The 16591-nt window shown below is 65.9% G+C and overlaps 3 protein-coding genes across 7 annotated transcripts in view; all 3 read right to left on the bottom strand.

The window, feature by feature from the left end:
- Positions 1 to 134: 134 nt before the first annotated feature.
- On the bottom strand, positions 135 to 2361 carry MFSD3 (major facilitator superfamily domain containing 3). The gene is made up of 5 exons (XM_042924022.1): positions 1363 to 2361; positions 842 to 989; positions 632 to 756; positions 455 to 564; positions 135 to 353 (listed from the first exon to the last, which is right to left on the bottom strand). Exons 1-5 carry the CDS (start codon positions 2042 to 2044, stop codon positions 180 to 182), a joined length of 1239 nt encoding a protein of 412 aa, XP_042779956.1. The 5' UTR covers positions 2045 to 2361; the 3' UTR covers positions 135 to 179.
- A 1638-nt stretch (positions 2362 to 3999) lies between these two features.
- On the bottom strand, positions 4000 to 8100 carry GPT (glutamic--pyruvic transaminase). Of its 2 annotated transcripts, XM_042924003.1 has the most exons (12): positions 7338 to 8100; positions 6681 to 6846; positions 6447 to 6536; positions 6259 to 6367; positions 5944 to 6077; positions 5535 to 5778; positions 5327 to 5406; positions 5110 to 5246; positions 4832 to 5006; positions 4581 to 4736; positions 4355 to 4467; positions 4000 to 4284 (listed from the first exon to the last, which is right to left on the bottom strand). In XM_042924003.1, the coding sequence occupies exons 1-12, from the start codon at positions 7379 to 7381 to the stop codon at positions 4194 to 4196; spliced, it is 1539 nt and encodes a 512-aa protein (XP_042779937.1). In that variant the 5' UTR covers positions 7382 to 8100; the 3' UTR covers positions 4000 to 4193. The 2 variants fall into 2 exon arrangements, with proteins under 2 accessions (XP_042779937.1, XP_042779938.1); XM_042924004.1 differs by lacking the exon at positions 4581 to 4736.
- A 901-nt stretch (positions 8101 to 9001) lies between these two features.
- The window catches only part of PPP1R16A (protein phosphatase 1 regulatory subunit 16A), a 40583-nt gene continuing 32993 nt past the window's right edge, over positions 9002 to 16591 (bottom strand). For 3 of the 4 annotated variants that reach the window (XM_042923999.1, XM_042924001.1, XM_042924000.1), the window contains 10 exons: positions 13786 to 14827; positions 12488 to 12558; positions 12265 to 12410; positions 11009 to 11112; positions 10794 to 10918; positions 10580 to 10705; positions 10416 to 10491; positions 10213 to 10342; positions 9895 to 10060; positions 9002 to 9637 (listed from right to left, as the gene is read on the bottom strand). In XM_042923999.1, the coding sequence (XP_042779933.1) occupies positions 9263 to 9637; positions 9895 to 10060; positions 10213 to 10342; positions 10416 to 10491; positions 10580 to 10705; positions 10794 to 10918; positions 11009 to 11112; positions 12265 to 12410; positions 12488 to 12558; positions 13786 to 14050 (1584 nt within the window). In that variant the 5' untranslated portion in view covers positions 14051 to 14827 and the 3' untranslated portion in view covers positions 9002 to 9262. The remainder of the gene's footprint in view (positions 9638 to 9894; positions 10061 to 10212; positions 10343 to 10415; positions 10492 to 10579; positions 10706 to 10793; positions 10919 to 11008; positions 11113 to 12264; positions 12411 to 12487; positions 12559 to 13785; positions 14828 to 16591) is intronic. The other variant, XM_042924002.1, reaches the window with a different exon arrangement.

Raw genomic sequence — 16591 nt, 5'->3', positions numbered from 1 at the left:
ACCAGAAGCGGGGCGAAGGGGCCCCAAAACGCGGAATAAAAAAAGCTCAAGTCATTCTTAGGAACCCCCTTTTCTTATGGGGCAGCCCCCACAGCCCGAGGACAGCCTTGCCCATCACACATCCCAGACAGCTAGGCCGTGGGCACGCTCAGCTTTATTAGGTGGGCTGGCCACCCAGCTCAGGCCAGGGTGCTGGGTGCCAGACCCAGATACAGAATGGGCATGCCTGAGAGAGCAAGGAAGAGGGAGAAGCAGAGATGCAGCCCCAGGCTGTCAGCCAGGGCTCCAGCCAGTGTGCCCAGGAACAGCTTCCCCAGCAGCTCCAGAGTGGCCAGGAGGCTGTAGTGTGTGGCCTGCGAGGGTGGGGTGGGGTGGGGTGGGGTGTGAGATCAAATGAGGGCTTGCTTGGATCCCAGCCCTGCAGCCCCTGGGCATCCCAGCCACACCGTCTTACCTGCAGGGCACTGGGTGCCAGCTGGCTGCAGTGCATCATCAGGGTGAATGTGGTGGTTGTAACCAGGCCCCCCAGGAAGTGTTGCAGACACAGGCTCAACAAGGCTGCCCCTGGGAGGGCCAAGATCAGTAGGGCCCGGGACTCTGGACTCCTCCCCTCCCGTGGCCTGCCCCTCACCTCTCAGGACGGTGCTGGGGCCCAGCCTGACCCCCGGGGTGTCCAGGTGGAAGAGCAGGGTGGTCTGGCAGGCCAGACCACCAAGACGGAAGCGAAGCACAGACCTCAGCAAAGGCAGTGGTTGCCTGGGGTGGGGAGATGGGGCAGGTCAGGGAGTGTGGGGCAAGGCAGGTGTGAGCAGGTGGGTGGGGCAAGCTGAGGAGGGCTCACCAGTGCCTGGCCAGCAGGGCCCCGCCCAGGGACGAGCCTACAATGGAGCAGACCACAGCGCCCACACCGTTCCACAGGCCCAGCTCTGGAGTAGAGATGCCGTGGTCCAGCAGGAAGAGCGGAAACAAGCTGCTGGCGCCCTGCTCACCTGTGGGGAGAACGCCAGCAGGGGGGCTGCCCACCTCTCTTCACTTGGGGCCTCAGTTGCCTTCCCCTAGCCAGGCCCCTGCCTTGCCCCTGTCCTGGGCCACGGGTGCCAGGAGACAGCTGGGACTGGGCATCAGCCGAGCGTAGGGTCAGCATGAAGCAGCATCTGAGACCCAAGGGGCTACGGCTGGAGCTCACAGAAGCCATGCAGCCAGAGCTGGAGAAGGACCAGAGGCAAACCCCAGCTGCCGAGCCAGGCTGAGCTCCAGCCTACAGTTAGTACCCCAGAAGGCCACAAAACGGGTTCCAGGGCTCCTGGGGATCCACCTGCAGGCTCCCGTCCCTGCTGTTGCCTGACTCAAGGCCTCACTTACCCAGTTTGTAAGTGAGCACAAAGCCTGCTGTCCACAGAGTACCAGGCATGGCCAGCAATTCCTGCAGAAGGTGCAGGGTGCGGAGGGGTCGTTCTGAGGGCTGAGATACAGGCAACTGCTGCAGGGCTGGTGCAGCCCAGACCAGGGCAGCAGCCAACCAATAGATGGCAGCCAGGAGCAGAAAGAGCAGGGGCCAGGAGAGGGTGGGCACGAGGGCCAACAGGCCCCCTCCCGCCAGCACTGCCCCTAGCTTATAAGCGACCACCTGTACTGTGTTACCAGGCCCTAGCTCGGCTGGCTCCAAGAGTTGTACGGCCAGCGTGTCCAGGGCCACGTCCTGCACAGCCGCACCCAGGTTCAGCAGCAGAAGCAGCCCTGCCACGGTGACAGGCAGCCCAGCCCGGCCACCTTCTGCAGGAGGCAGGACTGCCAGCAGCCCACACACCAGGCCCAGAGCAGCCGTGCTGAGCATCAGCCAGACCCTCAGGGAGCCCCGCGTGTCCACCAGTGGGGCCCACACGAGTTTAAACAGCCACGGCAGGTACAGCACTTTGGCCAGTCCCACACGTGTCAGGGAGAGGCCACGCGCCCGCAGCAGCACGGGCAGCAGGCCGGACTGCAGCCCATAGGGCAAGCCTTGCACTAGGTAGAGCCCGGCCAGCGGCAGGAGCTTCCCATGCATGGCCAGGAGCGCGGGGAGCCCGAGGGCGAGTGCTGGGGGATCAGGGGCTGGGGCTGGGCCTGGAATCTGGTGGCCTGGGCTGGGTTCAAGGCCAGGTCAGGGCCCGGATCGGAATCAGAGGTACGGCTTGGAGTAGGGGCAGGCAAAGCGGTTCCGGGTGGGGCCCGCTCCGGTCAGGATGAAGTCAGGGATCATACGGCGTCATGGCTCTTGGGCTGGGCCAGTCAGGTCAGGGCTGTGCAGGCTGGCGTCAGGACCGCTACCCTCGGGTCCGGAGGCGGCGCGCCCTCCATAGACCGCTCTCTACGCAGCCGCGAGATGCGGCGGCCACAGAGCTTGAGAAGCGGGCCAGAGCGCCGGCCGCCCTCGGGCGCCCCCCGTGGCCACTCCGGGCGCGGCCGGGGAGCCTTGAGCACGCGCCGCGGGCAGCCTGGCTGATGTTGAGTCTGTGGCCCATCCCGGTCCTTCCCAAGGTTATCGGGTCCGGCTCCCAGACCCCCTGGACCCACACCCTAACTCTGCAGAAGTGCTTGCTTCCTTGGTGCCTCACCTGGAGCCTGGCTCTGCAGTGTCCACCGGGTCCTTCCGGCAGCCCCCACGGTCTACTACTGCTTACTTCCGCCGCTGGCACCCTCGCCTCCTTCTGGCTGTGCTTCCGGTGCCTTCCTCTAGCCAGTGGCCACAGAGGACCATGAAAGGCAGGTTTGTGTGAAAGGTCTCAGCCGGAGGGACGCAGCCAGCTGCTCCCCGCGACGCCCTCTAGCGTCCAGTGACAAGGCCAGGAGAGGAGGGCAGGCAGGCCCAAGTCCCGCCTGACTCCAGCCGGCTCTGTGGAGGCAGGGGCCCCTCCAAGCGTTTCATGCCTTCTCTCCCCTGCCCACAGCTGCATCCCAGAGGGCTCCCAAGGCCCAGAGGAGGTAGCGGGTGTGGCCCAGGGTTAGGAACCACCTCCAGAGCAGACAGAGCTAGAGTGCTAGTACTGGCTCCTAACCCTTGACCCCGAGGCCAGCCCAACCCTGAGAGCAACAGCTGGTGCAGCCACCGAGTGGGTCTCCTGTCACTTCGACAAGTTTCCTCGTCTGTAAAAAGGGGACTGCCATCCCTCCGTAAGAAGACTGCAGTGACCCACAGAGTGCGCACACCGTAGACACTAGTCCTTGCTCCAGTGGCAAGGACAGAGAGCTGCACACCCGTCAGGGCCTGGGCCTCCCCAGGGTACCCCTTTGTCAGCATTTTACACACTCGTGTTTCCCGGCCCCTGCGCTTGGGCGCTTGGGCTTGGGAGGGGCCTCCACCCTCACTGGCCCCAGGACTGCATTTGCGCTAGGATATCACATCTCACACTTCAAATGCATACAAACAAAGCAAGAGTCGCTTGCTCATTCTTCCTCCCCTCCCCTCCCCTGCTTTCCAGCAGCCTCGGGTGGCAGCACCAGGCCATCTGCCCATTTAGGAGGAAGACCAAGACGTCCTCCCTTGAGTGCTGCCCACCCATCCAGCCAGCTCCAGCCTACAGTTCACTGCTGCCAGGAGAGGTGGACAGTATAGCAAGGGGAGCCAGGCCAGGGGACACAGCTTTCTGTGTCTTCCTTAGGCTACTGTTTCTGATGTGGCCACCCTGGGACTCAGTTCCCCTGTTTCTTTGTCCAGAGTCATCACCAACCCTAACAGAAAGGCCCAGTACCTTCCTTCACGCCTCCTTCTCTTCCTAATTTTTATGTGAAGTTGGCCACTCTCTGCCTTGGGACCAGACACCAGAGTGGAAACGCAGCCCATGAGAGGCACTGCATCTGTTGTAAGGTCACCTCCTCCGGGAGCCCTCCTTGACCACTCCTCCTGAAGGCTGACAAATGTCGCCCGCCCACCCCCCAGCCCCGCCGCGCAGGCTCTCCAGGCCGGCACAGAACCCCAGCTCAGAAAGGAACTCCGGAGTGGATAAAGGCAGGGGAAGCTCATACAGGTACGCACACCTGAACTAGTCAGGCTGCTTCATAGCTTTATTGGGGGCCTGCAGAAAGGCAGGGGGCCCAGCCCCACAGGCAGCAGGAGCAAGTCCTGAGGGCTCCAGAGACCCCCAGGGCCCTGGGCATGGTAAGTCCAGGGTCGGCCCTGCCGGCCAAGCCTGGCTCCAAAGCGGGGAGGGGGATGGTTAGGAGTACTCTCGGGTGAACTTGGCGTGGAACTGGCTCAGCTTCTCCAGCAGAGGCCGCAGCTTCTCCAAAGGGGGCAGAATGGTCATCCTAAAAAGGGAGGGAGGTAAGCAAAGGTGTTGCGGGCGGCGGGGAGGAGCCGCGCGGGGCCGGGCCTCACCGGAAGTGGTAGGTGCCTTCTTTCTGCCCGAAGCCACTCCCGGGCACCACGCAGATGCCGGTCTCCTCCAGAAGGCGCAAGCAGAAGAACATGTCGGGCGCCAGGCCCAGCTCCTGAGGTCGGGCGGCGGGGAGGAATGGTCAGGGCTCGGCTCCCAGGCCCCGCCCTCCCCCGGGGGCCCCGCCCCGCCCCGCCCCGCCCCGCCCCGCCGGTCTAGGCCCCGGACCTGAGCGCGCTGCACGGCGCGCGGGGGCAGCTGCACGCTAGGGAAGGAGTACATGGCGCCCTGCACCGGGTTGCAGCGGATGCCGGGAGCCTCGTTGAAAACTTGCTCCGTGAGCTTGGCCTTCGCCGCCAGCTCGGCCAGCACCGCCTGCCTCTCCTGCGGCGGCGGAGGGCGGGCCGATCAGGCGGGGGCGGGCCGCGGTCGCGCAGCCCCCTCCGCGCCCCCGCCCCCCTGGGCCCTTTCCCGCTCACCGCCTGGAACTGCGCGAAGGAGGGCTCCGAGGGTGCGGGAGGGCTGACCACCAAGTCCAGCAGGAGTTGGCCCGGCACCGGCGGGCACAGCCGCACGCTCATCAGCTTCTGCATCTGGGACTGCACCGCGGGGTCCATGTTCACCACCTCCACGTAGCCGCCGCGGAACCCACACCTGCGGAAGAGGACAGATGTTCAGGCAGGGTCGGCGGGGGGGGGGGGGGGGGGCAGGCCGAGGATGGAGGCCGCGAGCCCTCGCCCGCCCGGCCTGCACGCACTCTCCCATGTAGCCTTTGGAGACCGAGTGGAAGGAGGCGAGCTCCTGCTGCGCCGCGTAGGGCGGCCCCATCTCCGTGAGCACCTTCTTGAACGAGTGGAACTGCGAGCCCTCCGCGTACACGTTGTCTTGGTACACCTGGGCGGGCGGACGGGCGTCACGGGGGGCAGCCGCTGCTGCCCTCCGACCGCAAGCCCCAGGCGAGCCCCTGCCAGCACCTCATCCGCCATCAGGAAGAGGCGCTCCTCAAAGGCGAAGCGAATCACGGCCTCGATGCACTCGCGGGCTTGCACCTGCCCTGGGGCGCGGGACATGCAGCAGGTCCGGGTCAGACTCGGGGCGCGGCGCTCAGCGGGGAGGGGGAGCAGGGAGAGAGGGCAGACTGACCGCGGCGGGGGAGGGGGTGGGGGGGAACGGGCGGCGCACCAGTGGGGTTGCCGGGGTTGATAACGCAGAGTGCGCGAGGGCAGCAATGATCCCGCGCCTGGGCCAGGGCGCGCCGCAGCTCGGCCACGTCGAGGGCCCACGCGCGCTCCTCGTCCAGGTAGTAATCCACCTGCACAGCGTTGAGCTCGGCCAGCGCGGCCGAGTAGAGCGGGTACTGAGGGATGGGGATGAGCACACCCGTGCGCGTGCGACCCTCTCCAGCCACCAGCAACTTCAGCACCGTCTGCAGGCCGGATGGGGAGGGGAAGGGAAGACAAGGTTGGTGAGGCCAGGGGCTGCACCTGTCCCCCGCCCCGCCTGGAACCGGTGCCAGGGTGCCAGGAGGAACAGAGTCCTGCCGGCCGCCCAGAAAGAGCCCCGGTGTCCTCCTGCCTCGGCCCTGGCCTACCACGATGGCGTCGCTGGCCCCGGTGGACAGGTAAATGTTACTGGGGTCCGCGGGAATGCCTCCGTCGCGCCGCTCGATGTACCTCGCTACATCCTCCCGGATCAGCTGGATGCCTGAGCTGATGCTGTAGGCCCCTGAGCCAGGAGGCGGGGCAGAGCGGGTGGGAAGAGAGGACACGTGAGGTCCCTTAGCAGCCCTCCCAAAGATCTCCGCCCCTTCCAAGCGGGTGGGCGGATCCACCCCTCCCTTGGGACAGCCTCCCTCCAGCTCCTGCTCCTCCCCGGGGCTTTGGCTGGTTGGGGCACTGGCACTTACCCAGGCTGTGTCCCCCGCACGCCTGCAAGATGCGCTCAGCCCTTCTCTTGGCATCCTCGGGGAAGTCCGGGCTGTTCAGGAGATCGGGGTGGACGCAGAGGGCCAGGACCTGGGAGGAGCGAATGCTGAGGCCCGAGCACGTGGGCCGAGGGGGGAGAGGCGCCGGGGCAATGGCGAGCCAGCCTCACCTGTCGCAGGAAGGTGATGGGCTTCTGCCCCATGGCCTGTGCATCCCCGATGTTGGCGCGAATGACCTCAGTGAAGGGCTTCTTTACCCCCTAAGAGGGAGGGGGCACAGGCAGTGAGAACGGAGCCTTTATTACTCTGGCAGGTCCTTGTCCTAGGTGACTCTGGGGAGGAATGGAGCCGACTCAGCTGCCCAGGTGGAGCCTGGAGGACAATGGTGGGGCCCAGAGCCATACCTGCCGCAGCTCCTGCTCCAGCTCAAGGGCACGCAGCACGATGGGACCTCGCACCGCATACTCCACCTTCCGAACACAGGGGTTCATGGTGTCCAGCGTCAGCACCTTCTCCTTCAGCCCGTTCATTGCAACCTGGCTGTGGTCACCCGCCCTCATGGCCATGACCCTACTCAGACCAGGCAGGAAGGTCAGGATGCGGCAGGATTCGGAAGTGGGGATAGCTGGGTCCGGGCTCAGTGGGCTGGGGCTGGGAAGAGGGAGCCTGGGCAGGGGGGCTCAAGGTAAAGGGCACCCTCTTCACTGCAGCCTGCTGGCCCCACTGAACGGGACAGAAAAGGCTGAAGAAGGAGCTGGGGCCACTGGGCCCCGCCCCACCAGTCTGGGCACAGTTCTGCCCCAGGGAGCCATAGGGAGTGCATGAGGAGGCAGGCGGGGCTTGGGGCGAGGCCCAGTGCCCGCCCAGTGGTGCGCAGCGTCCCCACGATGGGGGGAGCAGGAGACCTACATGGGGGGTAGGGACAGACAGAAGGTTCAAGAAGCTCTAAGGGACCCGGCCTGTGGGGGTGGGGGAGGTGCGCTGAGTGCCCTGAGGGGTTGGCAGGGCTGAGCAGGGCTAAGCCCCAAGGGGAGACGGAGCTGGGGCCTCTGGAGATTTACCCCAGCAGGGCTCTGCCAGGGCCGAGCCCTCTCAGGCCCCCCATCTTTGCTTGGGCTAGCAGGCCTGTCTCCCAGGCAACTGAGCCAGGCCTCTATAGAATCCTGGGGTTATCGGGGGAGGGGAGCAAAAGCTCAGACGCAGGGTTCCATCCGGCCCCTCCCGGGCTGGCAACCATGGCCCATAGGCTGCAAGAGCCCTGTGGTTGGACCTTGGTCCCAGATCAGCAACTGGTAGAGGCCAGAGTCTCCGGGCTGAAGTGTTGGAGGTGGGGGCAGGGCAGCTCTGGGCCTTTGGAGGGCCCTCGGACACCTGGGACACCCAGGACACCTCCACTGCTCTTGGTTGCTGTCCTGCCCTTTCACCAGGCCCCAGCCTAGAGCTGCCCTTGGGTATCCACACCACAGGCCAGGTGACCTCAGTTCCCCTTCCCTGGAGCTCCTGATTGGTAGAGACAAGGGGAAGCAAACAGTGATAGGCCCTCCGAGCCCCACCTTCCCAGGCCCTGAAGGGAGCTGATAGGCCATGCCCAGGGGTGGCTACCCCAACTGCTGACATCTGACAAGGTCAAGGCACCAGCCCTCTGACAGGGGCTGTGGGCAGCCGGTCAGGCCCGGGCTCCTCGGCTCCCGCTGGCTGGAAAGGGAAGAACAGGATCCCCAAGCAGCCAGCCAGTGTCTCACCTCGCACCCCTCGGCTCGGCTCTGTGCTACCTCGGGCCCCCAGCGCACAGGCCTGCCCCTCCAGGACCCAGCAGCCCCAGGCGGAGCCGGCCCCCTCCCGCCCCTGGCAGGAAGGCCCAAGTGGCAGCTGTTAGCAGGTGGGCCTTGGCAGCTGCACCGCCCCACACACTAAATTTACCCAGCAGCCTACCCACTGGCCCGCCCCAGCCCTGCCGAGGACACCCCTCCAACCACTGATGCTCAGGAAAGGGAGGGCCCTGCAGACACAAGGCTGACTGGGTCAATATCCACTGGGGAGGAGAAGGTGACCTCAGCCCATTTCACCCAGCACTGGTGGCCATGCAAAGCTGCCCACCACGGACAAATGAGCTGGAAGTGCCCTCAGCCCTCCCACTCGAGGCCCCTAAAGGGCCCCTGTCACCCTGACACATCGTGCCCAGCCAGCTCAGAATCTGGGCGGCCAACCACTGGCCCCCTTTGCCAGCCCAGGCAGAGGCTGGCGGCCAGGTCCCGGGATCAGGGCTACAGGCCAGGAACAGGGGACTCATCCCCCAGGGAGGTTTCTGACTCTGGCCTTGTACTGATTCTCCCCTCTGGTTATGGCTCGAGTCTTGTGGAAACCGCACCCCCCCCGCCCCCCCCCCGCCCTTCCGAGCCAGGATCCCTGCCCCTCTGGCATGGATACCCCCAGCTGTGACCCGCCCCCCGCCCCCCTGCCCCCTGCCAAGGAATCTCCTTCCAGAGCTCCCTGCTCTTCTCAGGGAAGTGAAGAGTTACAGAGGAGCCTCCAGGAGGCTGGGAGGCAGGGAGGAGGGTGCAGCATAGGCCAGGCTCCTCGCCCAGTGGCCGTGGGCCTCACCCCTACGCAGGGCCAGGCAGCCACAAGCACCTACAAGCCCTGAACAGGGACAGGCACACCCAGGAACAGCAACACGGCAGCTCCCCACCCTCGGGACAGCGGCCCAGCTGACACACACGACAAGGCAGGTGGCAAAACAGCCCTTTATCGAGTCACAGGATGAAACTAGGTCACTGCAGCCAGGAGCCCCCAGGATGGCTTCTGCCACAGGCTCATCCCTGAGCGAAGACGCTGGCATCCTAGATGCGGGAAACAGGGAAGGCCCTGCACCGGCCGCCCCTGAATAGCAGCACCGGGCACACACTGGGGTCTCCGGAGCGGGGTCCCGAGGCAGCCTCTGGCTGGGCCTGGCAACGGGACCCTCACCACTCTCCGTGTCAGCCCCTCACATGAGCAGGCAGCACGGCCTCTTCCCCGTGGGGGCCTCCTCCGAGGGTGCCGTGAGCTTAAGCAGGGGCGGATCTCCGCCAGCCCTGGAGCTGCGCTCGGGCTGGGGGGTCTCGGCGTCCACATGCAGGCCGGACTCCGGGACCTCGGGCCCCTCGGGTGGGGGCCGTTGCAGCTTGGCAGCAGCTCGCTGGCGCTTCAGCTCCGCCAGGGTGTGGTGGGCCTTGGCCCGGGCCAGGGCGTCAGGCGCTGTGCCGTCCAGGGGGCTCAGCTGGTAGGAGACACTCCGGTCCAGCCGCTTGGAGTACAGGTGTCGCCCTGGGGTGCCTCCAACTTGGCCGTTGTGTGGCCTGGCCAACTCGGGGTCCTCCTCCTGTTGGGGAAGCGTAGGCCCAGAGGCCATCAGGAAGGCCTTCTCTGGCCTCCCTTGGCCTTGGGCCCCAGCATGCACGGTGGTCAGGGGGCAGAAATGAGAGTGGGGGCAGGAGCCGCCCCTCTGGCACGCTAGCCCAGTTTATGGGCACAGGGACACTGCTCCCACCGGCTGGGGAGTCACCAATGTCACCACCCAGAGAGGGCAGGGCCTAGGCCCCCAGCCAGCATGCCGGACGTGGACGGCGCAGGGCTCACCTCGCTGGACGTGGGTCGCAGCTCTGCATCCGTCTGGCCGTCTTCGTCCTCCTCGGGTGGTTCTGGGCTGGTGGGCGGTGGCTGTTGCCACACGATGGCCTCCTGGGCATGCTCCCTGCGGTACAGGCTGGTGCGCTGGGTCAGGCTCACCCTCCTCACCACCTTTCTGGGGGAGGGTCGGGGGAAAGGCTGTCACTCGCCCCGCAGACTGCCCGGAGCTCCAGCTGGCGCCTGAGCGCCGCCGGCGGGGGGGGGGGCGGCGGCGGGAGGGGGGTCTGCCAGCGGAGGGTAGGACACCGGGGTCGACCGCGCGCTCACCCCCGGCTGCCCGCGCTGGAGGTGCGGCGGCGCAGCAGAGAGCGCTGGCGGCCCTGGGCGCGCAGGAGCGCATCGTGCTTGTGCTTCAGCTCCAGCAGCTTGGTCCGCACCTCCTCGTCCCCGCACACGTCTGGGGAGAAGTGGGTGGTCACCGGTGCCCGCTCACCCCCCCTCTACAACCGGCAGAGGCGGCCCCAGCTCACCAAGAGGTGTCTCGTCCGTCAGAGACCTCCCGTTCAGGTCGGCCCCGTGTGCCACGAGCAGCTCCACCAGGTGCACCTGCGGGGCCAGCGAGGCCGGGCTGCTGAAGGCCTCAGAGGCAGCAGCCACCGGCCCGGGCGCGGCTGCCCCCGCCCCCGGCGCTCACCTGGCCCCAGTAGGCAGCCGCGTGCAGCGGCTCCCAGCCGTCCCGGTCCTTGGCGCTCAGGCTGGCTCGGTGTTGAAGCAGCAGGGCGGCCGCCTCACTGAACCCGTTGGCAGCAGCGATGTGGAGCTGCAGGCACACCGCCCGGCCCTGAGTCCCCGGCACGCCCCTCCAGCAGCGACCTCCCGACCTGCAACCCACGCGGCCCCTTCGTCACCAGCGTGGCCCCGTGGTCCCGGGGGGCGTCGATGTCGGCCCCTGCCTGCAGCAGGCTTCGGATGTCGTCCAGCATGTGCAGCTCCGGCAAGGCCCGGGCTTCCTCGATGCCATCCTGGGTAATGCCTGCAAGGCAGCGGGGCTCAGAGCCGGCACCCGGGCACCCGGGCACCCGGGCACCCGGGCACCCGGGCAGGCAGGTGGGGCCGGACTCACCGCGGTCGGCCATGGCTGTCTCAAGGCAGTCCAGCGTCCGCTCATCCTCACACAGGTCGTAAGGCATGTTCCCGTCAGTGTTGACGGCCAGCAGGTCAGCACCACTGCAAGCAGAATGGACAGGGGCTTTGGCCACAGAACGCTTCTCCCCCACGGAGGCCTCCGGTCCACCCTCTGCTGAGGCCCTCGGCCTAGGGCCGCTCTCCTGGACAGTGTGGGTTGAATGCGGAGGAGGCCCAGGCCCCCGGTGCCCCTGGGACCATCTGGCTGTGGACCTCAGCGCTGGATCCTGTACTCACGCCAGGCAGGCCACCCCCCAGTCTCCACCCACGTCTGAGCTCCAGGTTCCTGACACCCATCTGTCCCTGTCAACCCACACGACGGGCCCACGTACCAGGGGGCACTGCTGGGACTCTAGAAGCCTTGGGGAGCAAAAGACAGAGGGAGGAGAGCCCAGATGACAGAAGACAGCTGCAGAGAACGGGGCTCAGGCAGGAACATGGCCCCAGGGAAAGACAGGGAGCTGAAGGGAGCCCAGAACACAAAAGTGGGTGCTCACTGTGGAGAGGAGCAGGGAGGGGGTAGGGGCTGTCTGTGCACAGCCATCCCTCCTACTCTGTGGCATCTGTGTGTGGAGGGGAGAGACTGCCACCCGCCCACATACCCACCATCGGCACCTGGACCACTCCGAGGACAGCCTGGGCCCCTGACCGTCTGCTCTACTACAGGGGTCCCTATGGGGGGATTCCTGGATGCCCCTTTCTGTTCACCAAGGCCTGTGTCCGAAGCAGCTCTGCCCTGCTCCGCCCTCCTTGTCAAAGGCCCCACCTCCGTCTTCACCGCTGCCACCCCCATCATTCTGCCCAGAGTGGCAGTTCTCTGGGCAGACCCCAGGGAGGACCGGAGCTAGAGGTCAAGGCCTGCCCTCAAGGAGTTCCCAAACCCCTAAGAGTGCTCGGCAGGAGGATGTGCCCAGGCCGACAGCCTGCCGGGCAGACAACCACACTGCCCTGGGCACACGCTTGTCCCCTTGGCATCAGTGTCTGCAGCCTCTGCCCAGGCCCTGATCTCCACCAGCATGAAGTCAGGGTAAGCAAGGGTGAGAGGGAACACAAGAGGCCAAGGGCCAAGTGTGCTTCCTGTGGAGGGGACAACAGGCTCGTGTCTCAGGAAGAACTACTATCTGCGAGGAAGGCCCTGCCCCCTGGCCTGGCTGCAGCCCCTCCCCAGCTCTGGCCACACCAGCGGGGCCCTACCGGGCAATGAGCAGCTCCACCAGGTGCAGGTGGCCACAGGTGGCCGCGGCGTGCAGGGGTGTCCAGCTTTCGCTGTCACGGGCGTTGACCTCAGCCCCGGCGTCCAGCAGCTGCCGTACCACGTCCCGGAAGTCATCGATGCAGCTCTACGAACCACACAGCCTGAGGCCAGCGCCCCGGCCAGCGCCCCCTCCTCTCCCTCCCCACCCTCGGCGTGGCTGACCTGGTGCAGCGCCGTCAGGCCATCCTCGTTGGCCAGGTCAGGGCTGACCCCGCTCTCGAGGAACTGGCGGACTGTGAGAAGGGGGCGGGAAGCGTGGTCAGGACGCAGGGCTAGGGGTCCTGCCAGGCCAACACTGTTCAGCCCGGGCGCCAGGTACCTGGGCGGACTGCAGTGCCGCAGCCGGGAGCAGAGAGTGGTGAGGAAGACAGAGGTGTGGGTGGCAAGAGGGACACCCGAGTCCAGGCTGAGGGCTCAAGAGTTGGGGCTCTGAGTATCTGTCGGCCCCAGGTGGGCATACACAGCAGCCCTCTGCCCCCAGCACCTAGCAGGACCCACCCCTCCTGAATCAGGGAACTCCCAGCCCTCAGGCTCCCGTGTGAGCACAGGCCCCCTGCCCAGCTGCAGCCTGCAGTGTGGGCCCCAGGCATCCAGGCCCACCCCCTCCAAGGTCTCCCTCAGTAGAGCTGATCCCTGTCCTCACTCTTCAGTGGTCCCATCCGGGGCCTAGCCTGTCACCAAGGTCATCCCAGACCTCCTTACTGGCCTGGCCTTCCCAGATATGCTCCATGGGCAGCAGGGTGATGCACCCCACTTCCCACAGTTCCCTGAGCCTGGGCCAGCGGCACACCCACCACGCCCTCCTCTACCGCCCCTGCCTTGAGGCACTGCCCGCCTCTCCTTGCCCTCTGCACCCCAGCCTCTGCCCTGGAGGACGGCAGGACGAGCCTTCAGGAGCCCCTCAGGGACAGCAGAGGGGCCATGAGCACACAGCGTGCAGGGGAGGAACGAGGAGCCTGTCACTGGCCAGGGCGGTCCTGATGGGGAGGAAGAAGTCAAAGATGGGCAGAGGCAGGTGTCGAGAGGGCTGGCCTGCGGGGACCCCCAGCCCCGCACTCTAACCTGCTGAGGTGGGCGTGGCCGCCCTCCTTTACACAGGTGGAGACAGGGCCCAAGCAGGTGGTGGCCAGGCCTCTCCTGGTCATCGCCCAGCACCCTGGCCAGAGGCACTGAAGAGGATGGGCCACTCCCAGCCCACCTGAGCCAAGCCCCGGGCACTGCCCCGAGCTCCTGTGGGCTCCCCGATGCCCCTGCCCAATCCCATCAGCCTCACCCCTGCAGCAGCACCCCAGTGTGCTGCGCCATCACTGGTGAGCCTCAAGTGGCCGACCACTGAGAGCAAGCGCCCGAGGACACCAGGCCAGCCCCGGGGCCTCCGCAGGACAGCACCGTGCCCTCCGCAGATCTCTCCAGGACCGAGGTGGAGGACAGGGTCTTCCCTTGGGCTCAGCCATGCTCACCTTCCTCCAGGTCATTTCGGGCAGCAGCCTCCAGGAGGGCAACGCTGGGAGGGAAAAGGACCCGCTTCTGTGGCCGGCCGCTGGCTGCCTCCTTCCATGGCCGCGGCCGCTCCTGGCGGCCCTTCTTGCCCTGGGCCTCCTTCTCAGCCTGGGCCCACATCTTCACCTGCTGGGCACGCCGCTTCTGGGCGTGCTTCAGCCGCTCCTGTGTGCTCATCCTGCCCACCATGGGCATCTCTGCCAGCAGCTCCAGGTGCTCGGCCATGGCGGGGGCCGCCTGCCCGGGGGACTGCTCGGGGCACCAGGTGGGGGAGCACCGGGGCCAGACTGGGCCTGAGGGGTGGGGCAGCTGGCTGGACTGGCACCCTTGGGGGCATCCCCTCCCCAAGGCTCAGTGGTGCCCTCCGCCCCTGGCAAGGCTGGGTCACGAGGCCCCACGCCGTGACCAGGCCCGGGCAGAAAGGGCAGGGTGGGAGGGCACCTTCTCCCTGCCTCTCAAGAGCCCCGGCACCTCAGCTACTCAACGGGCAGGGCCTCACCTCCCTCTTGGGGTCAGGGTGCACAGCCTGTGGGAAGCAGCCCACGACCTGGCCAGCCTCGGTCCAGGGTCTGAAGCTAATTACCTAGATAAGAGAGGTGCAGCGTCCTGGCACTTGGATGAGGGTAAAGCGGGGGCAGGGCAATGGGCAGAGGCCCCTGGGAGTTCCAGAAGCCCCCTCACCTTCCAGGCCTTAGGATCCTGGGTGGGGCCTGGGAGCAGCCATAGCCTGGCCTCCCCTCCCCTCTCCCTCACTCTTCCAGGGCCAGTACGTTAGTGCTAACAGGGGGGTGTGGCCAGAAGGCAGGCCCCGCAGCCACAGAGAAACCGGGGCAGGGCGTGCCCTCAGAGTCCTGGGGTCTCGGCCCCCAGTGCCCAGGAGTGAGACTGTGTGAGCAGCCAGGGTACCAAGGGCACGGCAGGCCTGGCGACTATGTCTTCAGGAGGGCCTCCTTTTGGAAGAGCAGTTGATCAGGCTGCAGACAGCAGGTGGCATCCACCAGCCTGTGGAGGAGGAACAGGAAACACATCAAGGCTGGCTCCAGGTGGGGCAGGCCAGCAGGGAAGAACACTAGCCCTGCCCTGTCCCAGCCAGCGCCATGGGACACATGGGACAACATTCCTGGCAGGGGGTGAGGGGGCTCGCTCAGAGTTCCCAGAAAGGGCAGTGCAGCTGAGAGCAGAGAGCAAGGACCGCTGTGCTGACAGCCACAACGGAGCCTTCCCCGCGAGGCTGCCCCTCCAGGGAGTTGTTCTCCGCAAGTTTCTCAAGGCCCCAGGCTCTGACCCTGGTCCCCACGGCCACACTGACCTATCTGCCCCAGGCTTGACTGCACAAAGTCACGGTCTCCTTGGGCTCTCCTGGAAGTGCTCCGAGGGCTGTGCCAGCTACAAACCAGGGCGAGCGCCCGTCTTCTGCGAGATTATCCTTCCCTCCTGGCCACTCACAGCCCCTCCCTTCATGCTCCCCCCACCCCCAGGAAGCAGGCCACCCCACACACACTTGGCCACAAGGTGTGACTGTCACCTCTCTGGGCCTTCCAGGGAAGCTGACCTGAACAGCCCACCCCAAGGGACCATCAGCAAGGAGCAAGGCAGGGGAGGGGGCCCGCAGAGGATGTGACGATGCCCCACCCACAAGGAAGGTGGCCCACCTACAGGCCCCACAGGGCGGCAGGGGCCAGGTTTACTTCTCAAAAGCGAGGACAGGCGCCAGTCCCAGAGCCACCACCCAACTGCCACGTTTAGCAAGATTTAGAAGGCATCATCCACCCCATCACTCTACAGACAAAAAGATTCTGATGCCCGTGTCCTACAGAAAACCAAGAGCAATCAGCTGTGCAAACCGAATACATGTCTTCTGGTTTATTCATTTTAAAGGCCATCCATGAGAATTCATCACGGAGCAGGATCTGGAGAGCACCCCCTCCCCCCAACTAAGCCACAACAGGAAGAACCCCGCAGCTAACATGGGTCCTCAGCCCCCAACTCTGGTGGCCCCAGCCTCCTGAAGCCCCGGTGTGCTGTGGGCCCCTCTAGCGGCACTCCTGGCTGTTAGATGCCCGAGGGCAGTCTCCATGTTCCCTTGGGAGGGCCTCGGGCTGACGACTGTCTCCTCTAGAGCCCCGGTGACCCTAAGGTGACCCGGGGAGTCCCAGGACAACACTGCAGTGGATGCGGATGCCAGGACAGTCTCCCCCAAGGAGTGACAGTGCCCAGTGCCTGGCCCCTCCAGGCTCAGCCCTAAGCTTTCTGGCCCCCAGTCCCCTCCCAGCCACAGTCCAGGAACAGCTGCCACAAGTAGAAGCGTTGACCCTTAGCTGAGCCACCGAGGCCAGGATGGCTTAGTGGAGTCCCACCGAATGGCCACGACGCCACACCCACATTGCAGGGTGGTGGGGGGGTGCGGGACGGTGGTGGGGGGCAGGTAAGCAAGGCTTCTCCTGCCTCGTCTACAAATTTTCCCCCAAGTCTCTCTGGAATGTCAGAGAGAATCTGAGTGGTTTTTTTTCCAGGTCTCAGCTCTGTGCCCAGGTAAGCTGCACAAGAGTGTGGGAGTGAGATGGGAAAGACAAGAGGAGCCTGAGGACAGCCCTCGCCCCTCAGCCCGCACCACTGGGCCATCCCCAAAGACTATGGCTGAAGGCGCAGGACCCAGAGCCCAGCCCAGCGTGAACAGACCCATGCTGGCCTGAGTGTCTCTGCAGCCTTGCCGCATAACCCCCACAGCGCCTCCAGCAGGCCCCATTTGCTACACAGGGAAACTGA

This window comes from Panthera leo, chromosome F2 (assembly GCF_018350215.1).
Source record: "Panthera leo isolate Ple1 chromosome F2, P.leo_Ple1_pat1.1, whole genome shotgun sequence".
Taxonomy (NCBI): domain Eukaryota; kingdom Metazoa; phylum Chordata; class Mammalia; order Carnivora; family Felidae; genus Panthera; species Panthera leo.
Note: the sequence above shows the minus strand (reverse complement) of the source record. Positions and strands in the feature narration are given on the sequence as shown.

What these genes read in the sequence shown, in the direction of transcription:
- MFSD3 (XM_042924022.1), bottom strand. Translation starts at nt 2,044, where the DNA reads ATGCATGGGAAGCTCCTGCCGCTGGCCGGGCTCTACCTAGTGCAAGGC. An exon ending in CCCCAGCACCGTCCTGAGAG is followed by an intron (nt 565 to 631) that starts GTGAGGGGCAGG and finishes TGGCCCTCCCAG; the next exon opens with GGGCAGCCTTGTTGAGCCTG. An exon ending in TGGCACCCAGTGCCCTGCAG is followed by an intron (nt 354 to 454) that starts GTAAGACGGTGT and finishes CCACCCTCGCAG; the next exon opens with GCCACACACTACAGCCTCCT.
- GPT (XM_042924003.1), bottom strand. Translation starts at nt 7,381, where the DNA reads ATGGGGGGCCTGAGAGGGCTCGGCCCTGGCAGAGCCCTGCTGGG. An exon ending in GTGCGGGGGACACAGCCTGG is followed by an intron (nt 6,078 to 6,258) that starts GTAAGTGCCAGT and finishes CTCCTGGCTCAG; the next exon opens with GGGCCTACAGCATCAGCTCA. An exon ending in TCTTCCTGATGGCGGATGAG is followed by an intron (nt 5,247 to 5,326) that starts GTGCTGGCAGGG and finishes CCGCCCGCCCAG; the next exon opens with GTGTACCAAGACAACGTGTA.